The sequence below is a fragment of the Polyodon spathula genome, chromosome 19 (genome assembly GCF_017654505.1).
Source record: "Polyodon spathula isolate WHYD16114869_AA chromosome 19, ASM1765450v1, whole genome shotgun sequence".
NCBI classification, from domain to species: Eukaryota; Metazoa; Chordata; class Actinopteri; order Acipenseriformes; family Polyodontidae; genus Polyodon; species Polyodon spathula.
Window position 1 is genome coordinate 5806385 of NC_054552.1, and position 20378 is coordinate 5826762.

Here is a 20378-nt window from a genome sequence, read left to right on the forward strand (position 1 = left end):
TAAGAAAGCAAGCACTGAGAGACTGAATTCTCTGTTCAAGTCCACGTTATTATTATACCCCATTACCATTAGACAGCTTCTGCAGCAATGCGTTTGAATAATCTGAATTGTGACCGCTCCATTTACTGGAGCCTTTGTACCACAGTGATTCCACAATAAAGAGGTAACATACCGATTCTGTAATTAAAAAATAAATAAATAAACCATTAATAAACTATACATATTTGCAAATTAAGGTTGGGCAAAACAAACTACACATTTTGTAACATTGCAGCAATTTTAAACAACACCAGAAACTACAAAAAACAATAGCTAAAAGTGTATCACAAGCAGCTCAGTAAGTTTATTGAAATGTGTTAATGTTATATTGGAAAATGTGTTGGCATGACCTCGCACTCAAAAAGCAAATTTAATAGTTTTTTAACAGAGACCGTTCGGCTTATGCCAGTTTTACAGCATTTCTCAAATAAATACGTGTTTAAGGTTGGCAATATATTATTATTTTTTTTTTAATACAATAAATAAATGCGTAAAAATCGACTTGATTTTTTTACAGTGTTTAAGCCTGCTGAGTAGTTGTTTTTTTCGTAGTGAGATGGGCGGTGTTACTGGAGAACTTTTGAGAACTTTTTTGTTAAGAAGCTGTCATGTGATCCAAAAAAAAAAAAAACCTCCAGTAGCGCTTAGAACTGCAAGCTGTGAGTGCGCAGAGACAGAGCTGCGGGTTGACTTGAAAGCAGTGAAGCTCTGACACAGAAGAAAGGCAATAATTCTCAGGCTACAGCGTACAGCGGCAGCAACATACCTGGGATACACGGCGCTGAATAGAATAAAACGAACATAGCGTTTGGAACTGACAATAGGAATACGCTTCTGTGAAAACAGCGGAATTCTTGGAGACACTTAATCAATGAATGAATGAATGGGCTGTTGTCAGCATTCCACTAACCTTGGCATCATTTAACGTAAGTGGTGGATTTGTTTCATGCGCTACAGGAGCCCGAAAAACGTGGGCAATAACTTAATGAAACAGCTGCAACCGCTTACATATTGATTAAAAATGGATCTAGGGGAATGCAAGATCTCTGTGTGGGTTTGCAGAGAGGAGAAGCTGGTGTCGGGTCTGTCGAGACGCACTACCTGCGCTGATGTTGTTAAGGTGCTTTTGGAGGACCAGAACCTCCAGCATGGGGCATCTGCGCAAATGCTATCAGGGTCTCCGCAGTCCTACTGTGTTGTGGAGAAATGGAGAGGCTTTGAGAGGACTTTGCCCAACAAAACGAAGATCCTGCGACTTTGGAGCGCTTGGGGAGAGGAGCAAGAAAACGTCAGGTTTGTGTTGGTGAAAAATGAAGCTTCTTTACCCAACAACGGACCCAGAAGCGCAGAGGCAAGGGTCGTGCTCAGCAAAGAGAGCCCGTGTGTTTTTAAAGGAACTGCGAGGGCCACTATGGCTCTGTCCCAGGAAAAACAACGCAGGATTGTCCGGAAAGCGTTTAGGAAACTGGATAAAATCAACAAGAAAAGACAAGAAGCTTTACCCAAGGATACAACGTCAGGGGAAAAGATGGAAACTTTAGTGCATCTGGTTTTATCGCAGGATCACACTATCCGCCAGCAGATCCAGAGGATTAAGGAACTAGACAGGGAGATTGACAGGTATGAAGCTAAAGTTCACTTTGACAGAATGAAAAGGCATGGGATCAACTATGTGCAAGACACCTACATGGTTGATGCCAGCCTGGAGGCTGACTCGAATGCGGACGGCGATAAAAACGAATCGGCGGATGCTTTTGCACAGTTTGAAGAGTACTCAAGGCGGTGCGAGGAGGTTATAAAGCTGCAAGAGCAATTGACAGATCAGGAAGCACTGATGGACACGATTACTGCGGAGATCCAAAAGGAGTTAAACCAGAGGTGGATGAAGCGACGACAAGGGGAGCTCTCTGCCAAGGACACAGGCAGCAACATGACAGAGACCCAATCTACAATTACAGCAACTGCAGCGGCTTCAGAGCCAATTGCTTCTGATAACGAGCTGCTTATTGAGCACGACAGGATAAAAACTCAACTAGACACTAGCCTATACATCGGGCTCCGATTAAATACGGACTTGGAAGCAATCAAAAGTGACTTGGATCTGAGTCAGGAGCTGTGGGATGCAAAGGAGGAAGAGTTGCGCGTTTTGCTCGAAAAGGTGAATTTTATGGATATTGAGGCGTCGGACAAAACAGAGGAGCATACCGACGACAGTTATAAAAGCAGCCCTGTAATAACTGAAACTGAAATGCTACCCCCATTGGACACAAACAGTGGCTGGGTTGAGCAGGCAAGGGGGCTGTCAAAGAACTGCAACACAAACGACGAGGACTCAGACACGGGGTTAAGCTCGATGCACAGTCAGGACTCGGATACTACACCTGTCTGCGAATCTTTGGTATAAATATTTTAGTTTCTTGAATGTTTACCCATTAGCTCAGGGGGCAGTATATAAAACACTACAAACGTGTTACTTTCTTGTTACAAAATACAACGCGTGTGTTGCACTGCTGTGAGGATTCATTTACCAGTACTTTTTGCAGAAGTGCTACGCCCAGGACCTCTGATGATGTTTTGTCACCTGTGCACCCATTATGTCATATAGAACCGATATCCTTGCATCAGAAGGCGATGCTGCATTGTCATAGATTCACACTCAAGAGTAAAATTATGGCAAATGTGTAGAACTAAGCTATAATTTAAACGACTGTGTTGTTGTAACCGCAAATAAAATACACTTATGTCTTAGCTGTAAATAATAAAGTGACATAAGTTTAGTTTTGTTAAGTAAATTTATACTATAGAAAACAACAATAAAAAGAAAATGTTCTTTAATCTTGAGTTATTGGTTTCAATGCATGCCTGCCCAGAATATTTCACCTTGTTAGTATGCTGGAGCAGTGTGCAGGAGGCAACCTGGTGGTTTAACTGGGAGGAAGGGATTATAGTAAAATCTTTGAACATGCATGTTTCACCCATGACTACTCTGGGCATCTTCGGTGATCCATATAACCTATAATGCCAAATGTACAAGTTTAACAGGTCATATAGAAGGTATATGATCCATACTATATGTTATCTGAAGGGTAAATTGAATATTAGCAAACAGAAGACATTCGATTCATTACAGTATCAGAAGCTGATCAAAACTTTAAAGTCAAAAAAAAGTGTCTGTTGTACGTAAACGTTTCTTTAAGTTTTAATCACAATCAAACTGGCAGTTAAATATCATATTTTAAATCTAAACTCACAATGTTGTTAAAATTTGATAGAAAATATCATATTAATGCAAAGTTGTCCCCCAAAATACATCCTACTCTCTTGACAAAATTGGCTCTCTTGAATTTATTTAAATAGTGGCAACTCTGCTAAATAGGCCTCTGCGAAAAGTACAATAATGTATCAAGCATGCTGTAATGCTTGGTCAAGCACCATTAAATGGTGCAGACTGTCATTACTCAGTTACTGTATGGTTGTTAAGTAACAGAAGAGAAACAGTTTGAATTCCCTGTTGACATGGCTACTGTATTAGTGTGCTTGAGTATTACAGGTGTAGCATTCTTAGAAGCTTACAAACTGTGTATGATTGACCCATGGTGTAGAGTGAGAATTTGAATTGTGAATGTTTTTATGAGTTACTACAAATCCCATTAAAACTATATGGGGCACCATTACCAAGGAGCAAAATATTTTACAGCGTTTTGCTTTTGAATATTTAAACAAGGAAATAAAGTTTAGTGTCTTTATTATATATAACCCTGTGTGCTGGTTTCCAACAATTCTGTTATATCCTACAGTTCATCATCCACAACCTCAAAAACACAAGAAACAAAGTCAAAGGCACACAGTTGTTGGCTTCTTACAAGCTTTACCTTGGAATATTAACAGTATTGCTTACATAGCTTTTTTTCTATTCCTGAAACAGTTTATACACTGTATGAACACAGCGGCAATGTCAGTAAAACAGCGTGCAGTATAAAGAACTACGCGATAATAAAATCCACGAGTTTCATTCACAGCAGTTCAAGTTCACATTACTGGTACTTTGTGAAAACAGGCACATCTGACAGTTTCACAAAACAAGTGCCATGTTGCTCTGATTGTGAAGTGATCCCAGTAGAAGTCCCCACTGACCCATGCAGAGCTACACCTGCTTATGGAGACACAGTAACCATCTGGAAGACCAGATTTTGTATAACAGTGCTTGTAAATAACATGTGCAAGACACAACATAATTAGCTCACATGACATTAAGTTTATTCTGCATTTTTTTCTTGCCGTTATAATCTTAACTGACTCAAAACTAGTAATGGAGAAATAGTGGATTAAAACAAAACACCCTGTTTCATTTACTTATGATACATGGAATAAGATTGTTTTCCCAGATAGAAACATCTCTTTAATTAAAGCAATACTGGTGAATAGGTTTGCCTACAGATGCTTAATATACTATTTCAGCCTAAATGACTACATCATTCTCATTTTGGTCATTTTTCAGCGTAATATCATTGTGATTACATTAGAAAAGATAACCAATACACACTGATTTTTAATCCATTATATGCTATTGATATGATTGCTCTGCCATTTCAATGTCATATCAATATCAATGTGGAATATTTCTTCCAGGGCTATTGTGGGTATTGCAAATAGTTTTGCAAATGTTTCTTAGTCTAACTCGCTGGTATGACAATGGCATACCAAACAGTTGCAAAAGAGGTCATGCTACATATACAATTCATTTAGTAAGAAAGCAAAATGTTCTCATTAAACCTTTGGATGTTTTAGTAAACTTAAATGAAACTAAGGGAGGACTAAACCTGTCATGCTTATCTAGACTAGAGAAGCTTCAGTTTACACCTGCTGCTTGCATCTGGAACAGCTCACAAAATTAGCCACCTGAAGTATACACTAAATTAAGGAAAGCAAAGCACTTAACCTTTTGACAGCGCAGAGCAATGCCAAGTTTTTGTCTTCCAACCTGCATTGCAGCTTCTTCTCTCTATTGGCAGATCTCAGAACTAGTGAGCCTTGAATAATTATTTTAGACAAGGATGGAAATAAGAGTTCCATTGCATAACAGTTGTATCCACTTTCACGAGGAGTTTAAAACGACACACCTGAGCTTGTTACCTATACACTATATTAAAACCTGGCATGGGTTAAACTGCTATGCCATAGGAGTTTTATTTCCATCGTTGTAGGAATAGCTTTGTACTGCCGAGGTGATGTTGGATGCTGAGGGTTAACACAGCAACCATGCTGCTTGGTACATAAATTCAGTCTGTACCCAGGAAAGCAGCCCATTATCATTGTGCAAATATGTGCTATTATTTCTCATAGTTCAATAGGACAGGTGCTGAATCTGTGGTTACCTGTACATTTCATAGCTCTTCAGAAACTAAAGGGACACCTGTAAATGGAATGAAGCGGCTCTTGAAAGACTTCATGTAATAACGCCACCAACAAAAGATACTTTAAAAAAAAAAAAAATCCAATGCAGACATGCGGCTCTGTTCTATTGAAGCATCCTGTTTTATTATATCATTTGTGTAATCTGTAGTAAAATACAACAATGAAAAATGACACGTTCTGTTCGAGTCACAATACTCCACAATTGTAACAGAACAGGCACATTGACAAGTTGTATTTTTTGGTAGTAATCCTCTGGAGGCAGTCCGACCCGTTCCTTGCTACTGTACATGACTTAACCTGGCAACACAGAATCCATAAGAGATTTACCAGTCTCCTTCATAATAGTACCAGAATGCTGGTAAACAAAATAATTGGCTCCTTCACATGCAACACACAAGTAAACATTTTAACAGCGATTCTAACATTTTATGTGGTCTTGTTTTCTGCATTCTTGTATATTGTGAAATCACTTTTGCTTTAATTATTGTAAGTCTCCAATACATTCTGTGTAATTAAATGGCTTGCAATCTGCTTTACAAAAAAAAAACAAGTACACCCTTAGGAGATGCAGTTAGAACTGTAAATAACTATCCATTAATGAATCATGGTAATGAATCCTGAAGAAATATCCCTCATGACTCTAAAATAAAGCAAACATGTTGGTTTCCGGAAGAGAATGTTCAATGTCTTTCTCTCTGAATCTTTCCCATGGTTCCAACACTGTTTGTACAGCATCCCCAATGAATTTCAATGCAGTACCTCAGTTCTGCGTGTCTGCAGGGATGCTCCTCAGTCAAGCATTACCTTAACTGTCTGTAATACTGAAGCCAGTGTTTAGACTTTGGGCTGAATAGCTTCAATAAATGCATTTATTTCATTTGTATTATAGCCTTCCAACCGTTATACGGCATGTTCTAGGGCACAGTTAGTCGGATTTGCATTACAAGGCACAGTGGGCCACATCCAGCAGTTAAACATAGGACCGCAAAACATTTACTAGCACACTAATACTTGTTTAATCTTAAGAAGTTTTTGCTGCTTGAGAAATGGTTTTAATAACGAGTCCCTTCTGTTATCATCATGCACAAGAACCTTAATACAATCATAATGACTAGCTATTATTACATCCTGGGTTGTAATATGTAATTCCATACAATGCTAAATACTTCAATTTTCATTCTAATAAGACCTAAGAATTTTCAGTGACATAAAAAAAAAAGCACAACAACCACCAGTCATTAGTGCTTATTGTACTTTGAGATGAGAGTGAAAATATTTCATATACTGCCATGAGCAGGGGAAAGAAAACAAATCTGGTGTCTGCTAAAGTAGATATTAAACACATGGGTGTAATGTTTCCAACTCAGCTGAAATGCACAATTGATACCTGTCTGAACCCATTTAGGTGTTTATGCATTACCTAAACAGAAACAGCTTTGGATAGTATACCTGTTCCTCTGGTTTAAGAACACTCACACAGCACAGAAACTAATGGTTTTCCATAACATCTATATCTGGCAAGGTAATAAAGACTGGTGCAGAACATTTACTCTATGATTATCCCTCAAATCAAGCAATGAACAAAACTAATAGCTTAGTTGTTATCATTAGTTAAATATTTGTAGTCTGAATAAGTAACAAGTCAGTGACCCTAAAAATGACAAATATCCAACATCAATGTTGGGAAATGTTCACGGTCTGCAGATTCCTTGCAGAAGTAAACGTCAGAGGAAACATTGACCCAGTAAAACTCCCTGAACGATACACAATCAAATATCAGAATAATCTTAAAAATAACTGCTGAAAATATTGTGCGTGAGAATGGGTAAAACTCCCCAACCACATGGCCACTAAAATTTTGTGTTTTGTATACATGAAATGTAGTTTTTTTTTCTTTCATTCACTGTATTTGAATCTACAGGTTTTCCTCCAATTTCAACTTCTTTTAAATCACTGACTGACAGCACTTTGAGCCCCTGGCAGTTCATGACCAGCTTTTTATGACACTGCAGTCGAACGTGTTCTACAGTACGGGGAATCCAAAGTGCACATGTCGATCCGTCTCGTCTCAAAGTAACACGTTCATTAAATATTTACTAGGGAAGATGCGTGTGTGAGCACAGCGTGACCCTGTACTAAAAGGCAAATAAAATACTGTACCAGTACATTCCGATCTTCACCCATGTGCTGTAGCAGGTCTTTTTCCCACTCAAGCTATGTTTTGAATGCCTTTGATCCAGCAAATAGATTAGTTTATGCAAGACACCTGCAGTTGAAAACCACCACTACTTAATTTGCATGTTGAATGACATAGTTGCGTAATTGGTAACAAGAAAATAACTTTAGTTTTCTTTATACTAACAGCAAATAACCCTTGGGTCTACTTTTTATTATGTACAGAATGGTATCCCATCAGTATTTAATTGCCAAAAGCATCACTTTCAAGAACATCAAAGACTAGCTTGAATAAAACAATAAAGCATTTTTAACAGCTGGAGATTTATTATAAATGACTGCTGCTTTATCAGGTAAGAACAGCTCACTTGACTAATCAGTACTCAAGTGCGGCAGTGACAGTAAATTAGAGTTGCTGTTCCACAGCAGAATGGCAATATTCAGGGTCAGAAAGGATGTATTCAGTTGCATTTTGAATCTCTCATGATGGGAAATTCAATCCCACAAGGCAGAGAATTCACAGGCTATGGGTTTAAAAGTCCATGCGGCCATCTGATCCTGACATGCACGCTATACAACAGAGGGTGGCTTCAATAAATTGGGGTTTGCTAATTATGTATCTATATTTAACGCATGAATGGTGTAACACATGGATGCATTTGATTGTGTCTCTCGGGACCCTCTTGTTAACAAGATGTGGCACTGCAAAAGGATTATCCTTATTATCTAAAAAACAGCCCTCATGTAAAGAACAGTATTTTTACAGTATATCATTTAGAATTACTATAAACCATTCAGAATGAATTTGCACATTAATATTGTATGATTACTCTATACTCACAGGATCAAGAAATGTCTGTTTCCTACGACAACATTCCCAGAATTAACCAATAAAGCACATTTTTCCCTGTCTTTATTTTAAAGGCATTCTAATCTATTGGAAAGCAGGCATTTGCATGTATTTAGTCTTTTTTGGGGGGATATTTCCAAGTAGCTATACTCTCTGTTACCCTGATGTACTCAACGGAAATTTATGAAAAAGTGTCTAAAGAATATTGATATTTGTTTTAGAAACCTTTGTGCCAAGAAAAAAATCTGTCTCTTCTAATCAGTATTGGGTCAGCTTGTGCAGATTGTAAAGGTGGTGTCTTGAAAGGAAAGCTTGTTCCAAAAACAGAACCTACCTTTTGAAACATTGAATTAATAACCTATGGAGGTACTACTGTGTTGATTCTTCACCTTTACTGATTCCAAAGATAGCATTGTATCTCCTATATATCACTAGACACACACTATTGAGTAGCAAGACTCATTTGCCAACATTTGTATCCCAGCTGTCTGTTATTATTAGCCATGATGAAAGATTTATTTTAAGGACAGTTAGTTTTCAGTTCATATCGCTATACATAGTAATCCGCCAGTTTTAGCACAATGGACAGGGTTTTGCAGTTTACAATACAGACTACAACAGCAGTTATAAAAAGTTGACAGGGTTATTGTATCAATGATGAATATGAACTGAACTAGTTGAAATGTGTTGGCATTATTATATGTATGGTATTACTATAAAGGATTACCCAGAGTAAGAGACAACACACTTCACCGTTTAAGATATGGCAAGCTCTTTTGATGGGGGGCAGGGGAGGGGGGCAAAATTAAGTATAAAATTTTATTTTAACAAAATGGGTACTTTTAAAAACAAAAGAAAAAATAATAGAACATACATTTTTTATTGGCTTTACATTTAATGTAATTGCATTAAAAAAGATCAATCAATAGAGCATATGACTTTTGAATTGAAATGAATTTTAGAGAATGATGAGGTTAGTCTGCGAGGATTATATTTAGTTGCAGTTATTTCTAGCTGTGGTGGTGAAGAGGTTATTGTAACCTCTGGAATTTAGTGATTGATGTGAGGCACAGGACTGCATACTCTTAGGGAATTGACCCTAAACCTTTTTGACATGTGTTGGTTATGCAGAGGAATTTCAGATGGAAAGTCTATGGTTTACAAAGCATTTACACATGTTACACAAAACTTTGTTTAGCTACTGTATGCCTTATAAAAGTTTACAACTATAATTTTGTGGTTCTCTGGGCTTAATAAAGGATGTTTTTACTATACTTTATTACACTTTGCTAAACTTTTATAAGGGATTCTATGCTTTATGACCTTTTACCTAAACCATGTCTGCATATTGGCCACCAAGTTAAAATGCTTCTGGCTTGTGTGCGATTTTCTGTTCCAGTAATCCTGTTGCAAAAACTCAGAGGTTTAAAGCATCTAGACAGTGGCCTAGATAGAGCTCTCAGAATCATGCTTGACCTGCAGGTAAACCTGGAACATCAAAGTGTAACCCCTGCAGCCCCTAGAGGATGAGGAGTAATGCTAGACAGACTTAATGGTTAGACTTCAGTTTTAATATTTTATATCCATAAGAACTTGCTATCTCCAACCTTTACCTAGTAGAGTTGTAGGATTAGTCAATATCATTCCTGAGATTTATAACTATAAGCATGAAGAGCAACTCTGAGGTACACAGACATCAACGCAGAACCTTATCTCAAACCTACTGTACGAGCTGGGTCATCAGCAGGTAAGGGACTATCATGCATGGATATTCAAAACTGCAGAGCCTAGCCTTTGAATGATGAAACCAGCAATCATGACTTTATTGTAAAACAAGAATGTGTTATAACAGCTAGCGCAGTGCTTCAGCAAATGAAGGGCCAATGTGATACAATAAGGTAACAAGGCCCATACTGTTGCAGACGTAGCTGATGCATAGCTGTTTGGCATGGATAATTACACAAGGCCAGAGAAGGCTAAACACAAATGGGAAGACTTCACCACTCACTAAACCAATACACTTCAAGAAACCATCTACTGTAGTCCTCAAACTTAAAGCAGAACTTAAAACGTAACATAACTAAAAGGTCCCATTCTTGATTCTAGATATATATTGTACAGCAGTTCTAAGCCTTTCTAAACCTACTTGCTTTTGTGGCAATATAAGCATGTCCATAGTTTCTCATTTGTATACAATGATCTACTGTATATGTGGAAAGGACAACCAATAGCCAGTGTGTTTCAGCTCTGTATAATGAGAAAGAGTGCTGTGTTCTAGACAGAGAAACTAACTGTCAGAACTGGACCCTGAGCACTGTGGAAATACTATGGATGCATTGCAGGAAATACATTTGATATCTTAACTTCTGCATAAAGACCTGGGGATGCAGCTGCTTCTGCTGTTTTCTGGAAATGATTATCATGAAATAATGAAAGATGAGTCCATAACTGAAGAGGAAGAGGTGGGCTAATATGCATTGTGCATGCTGGCGAAAGAGATTCACAGTTCAGACCTTATGTCCATCAGATTGTTTGGATTCTTGTTTCTATGAAAGCTTGCAATATTTGAGAAATATTTTTTCCCAAAACACTAATCCACCTGTTAAATATATCTGCGGACAATGGTGAGACACCCTCTTTTATGATTTGTTTTACAGACCTGTTCTAATGTTAGCTATTCATGTTGAAAGCCAGTCTCCCACTGAGAAGCTGGATTTACCTGTTACTCAAAACAGAAATTGCATAAACTCAAACTGGCATGAATTCAAAACTCAAACTCTCCCTGATCCGCAGATTTCACGTTTACTCAATGCCAAGTATTAAAGAGCAGGTGTCAGTCCTCACTTCACCATGAACAACAGCCATGACAAATTGTGCATTTCTGGATTTCATGCTTTTTTTGAAAGAGAGCAATAGCCTGCAGGTTTCTGCTCTTCATTAAGGTAAACAGCATTTCAGAAGGTGTCTGAACTGGCTCTACACGAACAGACAGACTAGAACGCCCTGCGTGACAATGGCTTTGTTTACGAAAAGAAAAAAAATTAAAACCGCCGTACAGCAATGATCATTCCTCTAAACCATAACCAACACAACAAATTAAAGAAAGTTATGTTAAGCATAACAGTCTTATGCATACTGTAGTTTAAATACAATAAAGTTGTGTTTTATCTTTTCTGTGTTGGATATGTATATAATATTATATATATATATATATTGTAATACCACAGGGAGGGGGTTAATATCCTCCCTGCAGAAAAAATGTGCGTATGTACATTTTGTTAATTGTTTTATTATTAATTATCCCCTGCACTGGGTAGCTATTGTTAAATTAAACCCAGGTGCAGGATATTTATAGAGAGCAGCCAGTCTGTTTGGGGCTGCTGTGAGTGAAGAGCCCAGTTGCGGCAAGGCAACCGTAAAGTGTCGTGGTGCCGAAAGGGTACGGATGGGAGTAGAAGGAGTTTGGTGCTGTGGTTCGAAAGGTTTGGTTGTATTTCTTTTGATTTCTGGATTGCATTATTGTGTATGACCCTGGACTGTTTGGATAACCCTGTTGGCTGTTTTGACCCTATTTTGGATGACTACCTGATTGTTTGCGAACTCTGGTTTAACTTTACGACTCGGATTATTGGACTTCCCTGGAAAATAAACATGCAGGTAACATCCTGTTTAAAATAAACTTACACTCGTTGTGTCTACTGTGTTGTCCCCGCTCATACTTGTGAACAAAGTCCATAAAGAAGGACCAACTTTGTCACATTTGGTGGAGAATGCAGGCACCTTCTACTACATTTTGACAACAAAAATACAAAATTCAAAAGAGCAACTGAAACTCTGTGATGGAGACAGTTGTGCAGGCACTGATGCAAGCGGTTACAGACCAGCAGGAGGCAACCAGGGTCCAACAGACGGCGCATCAAGATGCCCTGCGGATGCATCAGGAGGTGCTACAGATCCAGCACACCACAAACCAGTTGCTGCGAGAGGAGCAAGAAAAAATAACTAAAGAGTTGAAAATAAGCATCCAGGAGCTCTCCTCCAGGATTGGACCAAAACCCCAGCCGGTAGCAAAAGAAATACAACCAAACCTTTCGAACCACAGCACCAAACTCCTTCTGCTCCCCTCATGTACCCTTTCGGCACCACGACACTTTACAGTTGCCTTGCCACAACTGGGCTCTTCACTCACAGCAGCCCCGAACAGACTGGCTGCTCTCTATAAATACCCTGCACCTGGGTTTAATTTAACAATAGCTACCCGGTGCAGGGGATAATTAATAATAAAACAATTAGCAAAATGTGCATATGCACATGTTTTCTGCAGGGAGGATATTAACCCCCTCCCTGCTATTATATCATATATATATATATATATATATATATATATATATATATATATATATATATATCCACTTAGGAATGCACACTAATCAAGACAAATCACCTGCCTCAAACACAAAAACAAAGATATTTGATTCTAACAGAATCAATAGAAAACTGTCCTGCTTTATTTTCCAGGAAGACTATAGAGCCTCTTTATCTGATATATGCTTCATCAGCAAACCCTGGCATGTGGGAAGTATGAGTACCTTCACTAGAGGCAAAGCTCATGAATCTTACTAAAGGTTAATGACAGGGATGAACAGGAGAGGTCCTGTTAGGTTGTAAAACTTCTTTGCATGGCCAACACATGCACTCCCTGACTGTTCAAAGCTCATCAGTTGTACAAGGTCTGTTTCACCTTGCCCTGCCTACCATCCTTAGCACCAGCTCATCAAGCTGAATGCATGTAAGAGTGCAGCATTTCTCAGTTTTGTGTTATGATGCAACACGGACAATGAACTAGGTGTCAGTGATGCAACAAGTGTTTGTCTCTTGGTTCTACCTGTTTTCAAAAGTCTTGATAGAAATAATCCAGTCTAGGATTGAGCACATCTGCATTCTTTTCTTTCATTTTTATCTTAAGGATGTGTGTGCCCTGCCCTTCTCCGCAGTGTGTGAATTAGCCAGAGGCCACGTAGGGTCAGGTTTTACGGATTTGTAAATGGCTGAGAGAGTCGTTAAGAACTTGGCCACTACTGACTCTGAAAACAAAAACAGGTTTTTATATTCTTTTAAAAAAGAGACATAAAAAAGGTGGAGGGTTTATTGTTTACTATTTTAAAGAGGTTCAGCATTCTCTCTTGCTAATAGCAGCCCAGGGCCCCCGGTACAATATCATAACATTCACAAGTCACAGGCAGAAATTTTATCATAGCTCTTCTTGCTCAGAGAATATTTGAACACCTTCAATGATGATTATATATTCAATATCAATGGGTCTTAAATAAACAGACACAAATAAATAAATAAATAAATAAATAAATAATTACCACCTGGTTAGAGAAAACATCCTTAACCAATAAATCAGAACAAGTGAATTCTAACCAGGAGTGCACTGTAAAAATACTCATCTGCATTTCAGAGGTTCTTTCTGCTGTATAAGGATCTTAAAAGATGTAATCCCTCCAGAAGCAAACTACTCGTGAATACAGTGGAAAAACAATTTAACAGTATGGGGCCAAGAACATTAAAGCATTCTAATTAAAGCTCTCATGTAAATGGTTTTCAAATACAAAATCACCTGCTAATGGCTGAATTCATTTTCGTACAGCAATGGTTCTGACTACCAAGTAGCACAGTAACAAATATGTATAAGCGACTCAATTATTAATCCAGAGAGCAAAATATTAAACACAACCAAGACTTGTTTTTCTATTGCAAAGCCTAGACCATGCATCCTAAATATACTTAAGGATTAGGAATCATTTATCATATTTCTGTACAGCTTTACAAACTGTACAGTCTTCCTATAAATCTGCATTAAAATCTCTGCTGACAGCAAGTAATGTTTTTAATGTGGTTTACCAGTCTAAACCTGATGCATATGCATTTTTCTGACAGCTAATGAATTAAGAATAAACTTGCACTTAAACATTAAAGCAAAGATGATATATATATATATATATATATATATATATATATATATATATATATTATATATAATATATATAAACATACTTGTATGAAAAGACTTGCAATATGAAGCATGGGGTGTCTCTCTCTGTGGTTGACTCTTTAAAACCAGTCTATACAGCTTTTTCTGAGCTGATGCAGGTTCACAGGTCTAGGGGATTAGAGGTTCTTGTTTCCTTAGCTTGACTAATCAAGGTGTTGATGTGACCCTTGTCATGTCCAATCTGTTTAGACAGCCCTCATTTTGAAGCAGGTTACTCACCATAACTGGGTGAACTAGGGTTACATTACATTCTGCACCGCACTCCAGTGCTTAGAGCTTCAGAATCACAATATTTAAGTAAAAAAAGAAGAAAAAAAAAAAAAACAGACACATGTCTCAATACATTCTCTTTAACTGCAGTATTCTTTACATACAGGAGACTATCGAGCGTTCATCAGCTATAGTCTGAGATCATAACATCTAATTACGACAATTATTCTATTAGCTAAAGGGGATTTGTGCCAATATCATCTAGTGTGAAACTGAGGGGACACACCTTAGTCTAACAAGTTTAATGTGTTTACTTCCTGTCAATCTAACAAGCACCAACAGGTTGTGGATATATACATTATCATTCTAAATTAATATTCAGTCAAACATCCTAAGACTCACTCAAGGGACTGTCTGAAAGTGTTCTTCAGAGACACTAAAACAGAAACTTAGTTTTAAAGTTAGACAAGCACTCAGGAAAATGGTCTTTACAGAGTGATTTAATGTAAGGCGACCTACAGAGACCAATTTGATGAATCCCAGTATGTACGAATCTTCCAAGTAGAAGACAGCTTGTTAGATCAGGGCTTCTCAAACTCGGTCCTGGGGACCCCCTGTTGCTGCTGGTTTTTGTTCCAACAGAGCTCTCAATTACTTAACTATACCATTAATTGAACTGATCATTTACTTAATTAGACCTTTTTACTTGTTTTCAATTCGTTTCACACATGTTATTAATTGTGATTATTAACAACAATCACATTTACATCACAACCTTATTTTATAGCACAATTAAAAGAAAATTAATTGTTAACAACGGATCCTTAAAAAACAAGGTCCCAGTGGCTCACCTTGTAAAAGCACTGGGATTGGAGTTCAGGGCAAGTCTTGCAACCATTAATGTACAAATCTTCTGCATTGGCCTTTGTGCGCCCAAAGTGTTAGGGAGGAAGATCAGATGGGGGAAGTTCACCTCATCAAATACGGTAGAAAAAAAAAAGATCAAATAAAAAAAATAATATACATCTGTAAAACTATTAAAAAAAAATTGAGTAGTGGACACCACAAGCAGCATATGCAATAGCCTGCAATTTTATTAGAACACCTCAATGCTTGTGTTGCTTTGATTTGTTGTGCATATGAAATAAAACCACTGTAAATGAAAATCTTGGGGGAAAAAAATTATACGCAAATTAGTGATTGTCTAATTTAATTGATGATTTTAATAGGCAACACATGCAATTCATTTCAAATAGTAAGAGACAAGGAACACGCTGCCACAAATGATGAAATGCATTTTTTAGAAGAACAAAGTGGTCTACCATTTTCACACGACTGCTTATTGTTTTTATATCATCAATTACTGACTGAAAATTGAAATTCTCACACTCAAACATTTTCGTGCAGGTAGGTATATAAAGGATATAAATGATGCATTTTGAGGTGTTCTAATACATTTGCACACATTTGTATACAAATAGCAGACTAGTAAAAGATGCTGGATAACACAGTAGGGTGATGATAACGTCTCAAGTGCTGAAGTACTAAGTGAGGGATTCATTTTCATTCAGATGAACAGAAACAAAGCGTTAAAAACTTCAAAGTTTCAACAAGTAGTCTTTCAATGTTTTAAAAAGTATGGTGCTCATTGTTTTACTGTATTTGCCAGCCCAGCCTGTGTAAAAACCAGCTTGACAGAAAACATTTTTCACATTGGCAAGAGACTAAATAAGGGACTATTAAGTGATATAAATATTTTATTAAAATCGATGCAGTAAAAAAGAAAAGAAAAACACATTTCTAAAATTAAAGCAATCCCAAAAATTCTGCTGTGAAAACTATTAATTTCCAGTACATACTGTAGTTATTAATCCCTTCACACCCATTCATATGCAGTGCAATCACACCTGTGGTTAATTGTGTGTCATGCAGGGCAACAGCCTTCCAAAGTGGTTAATATAGTTAATTAATAGTGTCAAATAAATACCAAACATTAACAACTTTAAACAACAATTTATTCCACAAAACAAGATAATACTAACACATCATTACCTGGTGCTACAATTTCAGGATGGGTTGGTGTGGCCGTTTAGAAAAGGCCTCTGCTTGGCTGCAATACCTTTCACAGAGCTACCATCAATGGCCAGGCTATCAACAGAAGCTTCAAATGTTAAATTAAAAAGTCAACCAACCGTGATCCTGTTGGTAGTTTCTGCAATTTCCAATCATACACGTAATCTGCCCTTAAAAGCAGAACCATTAGTGCAAGTTTTCTTTCAAGTGCTTTCATTAACGAACAAAAAGTCGATCCAGTTACGGTTGCTTTCTGCAAGGCTAATTTGTGTAGAGATTGTTAGGTCGATGCTCATGACATTAGATAAGTCGAGACTCTTGAGTACTCTCCAAGGGACTCTCACTCTTGTTCAATGTGCGATTTCCTGGCGACGACTCCCTTTAACCAAACAAGAAAAGAAACCGATTAGTCCGCAAGAACGTTGGGATCAAAGAAAGGCCACAGTGACAATGCCAATCTATCCATCTACAGAAGTCTCAGTGAGCAAACAGGCCTATGAATGAACGTGTTTTATGTGGCACCAATAAATTTTGTTTTTTAAATATATACCATTGCAAAGTCAGAAAAGTGTGTGAAATAGTTTATTTTAAGGGGTTGCTTTCACAATGTTACGTCTCTTTACAAGAGCCATCTCTTACTAGCAAAGTAGAACACACCAACAGTCAGCATACAGTACATAAAAATACCAGACTACGAGATTTTTCTTGCTAAATTGGTAGAAAAAGTCAACATGAATGACTCCCATCAAGAATTACTGGGGCCTATTCAATTGATCTAAACCAGGGCTACTCAACACCGTTTCTTCCTGGTTTTTGTTCCAACTGTGCCCTAAATTACTTATTTGGACCAATTAAGTGCTTATTAGAAGCTTAACTGGTCCAATTAATCAATTTAGTGTACAGTTAGAACAAAAACCAGGAGAGACAGCAGCCCTCCAGGGCCAGGATTGAGGAGCCCCGATCTAAACAGTAGCGGATCTAAACACAAATATGCTTTAAATCACTAAAACAGGCTCCTCTCTGGCATTTAGAGACAGAAAGACACTAGCAAGAGACTCACATGCATTGTCAGATTGATTTTCATAATCTCAGTGGCCGTATTTAGATATGCAACTAGGGTAAGATCTTTTTTTGTCCTCAGTGCGCTGGTTTGTTTACCTACATACCTCATCCTTTCATTGATTTAATCAGTCCCTTGAATAGTCTTGCCCACTAGGCCCCAGCTAGGTTGTTTGTATCCACCTTTCATTATTTCTCAGCAGTCATGATATAATGAGACGCTGACTTGCTGAAATGGTGACAATGCAGGTAAACACTTCTTGTTTCCACCCCCTGCTAAAGTCACTTTTCCCCACGGAGATACCCAATCGGCCAAGAATGAGAAAATGATACTCCCTGAAACCAGTAATTATTTTAAAAAGAAATTAAAAAAAAAACAACAACATTAGATTAAAATCTGTAATTTTTGTATTAAATACTAGAAAACAAGAATAAATAACATAGCTACTTTGAGGAAATCTAAACATATAATTAACACACCTCATTATTAAAACAGACCGTGTTTCGTGTGAAGTACAGTAAACAGTTTCCTGCGCAATTTCACACAAAAAGCCCTCATTTTTCTTTCACCACTTGTAAGTGCAATTATTGCTGCTTCTTGGCTTTGAAATGGGACAAAAAAACAGTACAGACATAAGGCTTAGCCCATTGATTGTAATCTATGAAAATACTGCTTAGACATTCATTAGCACCATGCTGAAACACTGCATAAAAAATATTTAATAACAGGCAATTAATTTTTTGGGTTACTCTGAATACAATACCAAACTAGTCATACTATAAAAAAAAAAAAATCAATCTTTCTATTTTTCCCAAAGCTTCTTTAAACAGACAATTGTTTTGCACAGGGTAATGTGTTCTCTAAATAATAAAACTAGCATTTATTCTCCTGTGGATTAAACACAGTACTGCATGTAATAACACATCAATACACTAATATATACACACACACACATATATATATTGTAAACGACCCTCGCACTCACGGAGTTCGTTGCCCCTTTAAATAGACCCAGGACACAAAAATTGATTTTTTTACGGCGCTGACACGCACTTTTTAATAAACTCAGAAATGAAAACAAAACAAACACCTAGCTCCCTCTTGGAGCTCTGACTAAACATAGACTGGTTCCTCACTAAACCACAGGACGGCTAAGCCGTTTACCTGTCACACAAAAACTCAAACTCGCGTTCCACACAATGCCTTCCTTTGATACGACTGCTCTCACGTACACACAGTCGGGCTCTTTCCTCAGCAGCCTGGAACAGACTGGCTGCCTCTTAAATACCCTGCACCTGGCTCTAATTTACAATTACCACCAGGTGCAGGGGATTACTAAACAATAAAACAATTACACAATTAAACCCCATAACACCCAAATGTGCATTCTCACAAGGTTTTTAGCAGGGAAGGATTTTAACCCCCTCCCTGGTACCTTACAATATATATATATATATATATATATATATATATATATATATATATATATATATATATATATATATATATATTGCTTGCTTTTAAGTGCTTATGTATGGTTATGTACATAAATATAATTATGTATAGTCCTAAATTCTATTGCATGGGACAATTGTGGGTTTAACCTTCATATGAAATATATATATATATATATATATATATATATATATATATATATATATATATATATATATATATATATATATATATATATATATACATAATATATATTAAATGTATACCGTAGTATCTATGTACCATAAAACTGTACGTCGTACAAAAACTACATACATTATAATAATTTTCTGCATTTTACAACTTGGCCAATTTAAGCTCTCAAACACATTCTCTCCTTCAAAATCTAAAATCCTTAACCCACACTGCAGAACTCGACAACAAGCTCAGGTAAAATTCCACCTCTGAAACAGCCAATCCTCTAAAATGCCCCAGATAAAGACAAACGCTCAGTGTCTCTCTCCTTACCTTGGCCAAGAGCCCTTTTTTTAAGGCATCTGAAAGAGAGAGTGACTCAAAACAACACTGATACCAAGTCAATGTAATCCGAGTACCTGCTCATAGTGTATCAGCTAATCAGAAAGGAGGCTCTCGGGGCAACAGGAACGACAGATAAAAGGGATACTGATGAAGTGATGTACAGAGAGCACCTTTGCTTCTAATCTGCAAATAAGGCCAGTGAGTACCAGCAAGCTCAACCCTAATTCTACAGTCTGGAACTGCAGCTGCTTTATTGAATACATCATTTTCTTCAGGCAGATCTTGGTCTGATTAAACAGAACCCTAAGTCGTCAGGTGTTTTTCTCGTTTAATGCTACTTCTGAGTTTACTGTAAGCACAGAAGCAGTACTCTGACACCGAGACAAGACTTTGTACCTGTGCAAGTCCTGCCTGTACATTTACAAAAGGAAGTCAAATTACAGGTGTGACCAATGAAATAACAATGATCAATAACCAGTAAACCAGATTAGCAGTTTATTTATTTTTCATGTCTATGAAACTTC

The 20378-nt window shown here is 37.3% G+C and overlaps 2 protein-coding genes across 3 annotated transcripts in view; one reads left to right on the forward strand and one right to left on the reverse strand.

The window, feature by feature from the left end:
• LOC121294939 overlaps positions 1–20378 on the reverse strand; it is a 126150-nt gene that overhangs the window by 56724 nt on the left and 49048 nt on the right. Inside the window, exon 6 of one of the 2 annotated variants that reach the window (XM_041219162.1) lies at positions 16579–17199. The exons of the other annotated variant lie outside the window; for it this stretch is intronic. Coding sequence (XP_041075096.1) covers positions 17121–17199 — 79 coding nt within the window. The 3' untranslated portion in view covers positions 16579–17120. Of the gene's footprint in view, positions 1–16578; positions 17200–20378 lie in introns of those variants that run through there. 2 annotated transcript variants of the gene reach the window in all.
• Positions 669–3707, forward strand: LOC121294937 (ras association domain-containing protein 10-like). Its single transcript, XM_041219157.1, has one exon. The coding sequence runs from the start codon at positions 1061–1063 to the stop codon at positions 2441–2443; it is 1383 nt and encodes a 460-aa protein (XP_041075091.1). The 5' UTR covers positions 669–1060; the 3' UTR covers positions 2444–3707.

What these genes read in the sequence shown, in the direction of transcription:
- LOC121294937 (XM_041219157.1), top strand. Translation starts at nt 1,061, where the DNA reads ATGGATCTAGGGGAATGCAAGATCTCTGTGTGGGTTTGCAGAGAGGAG.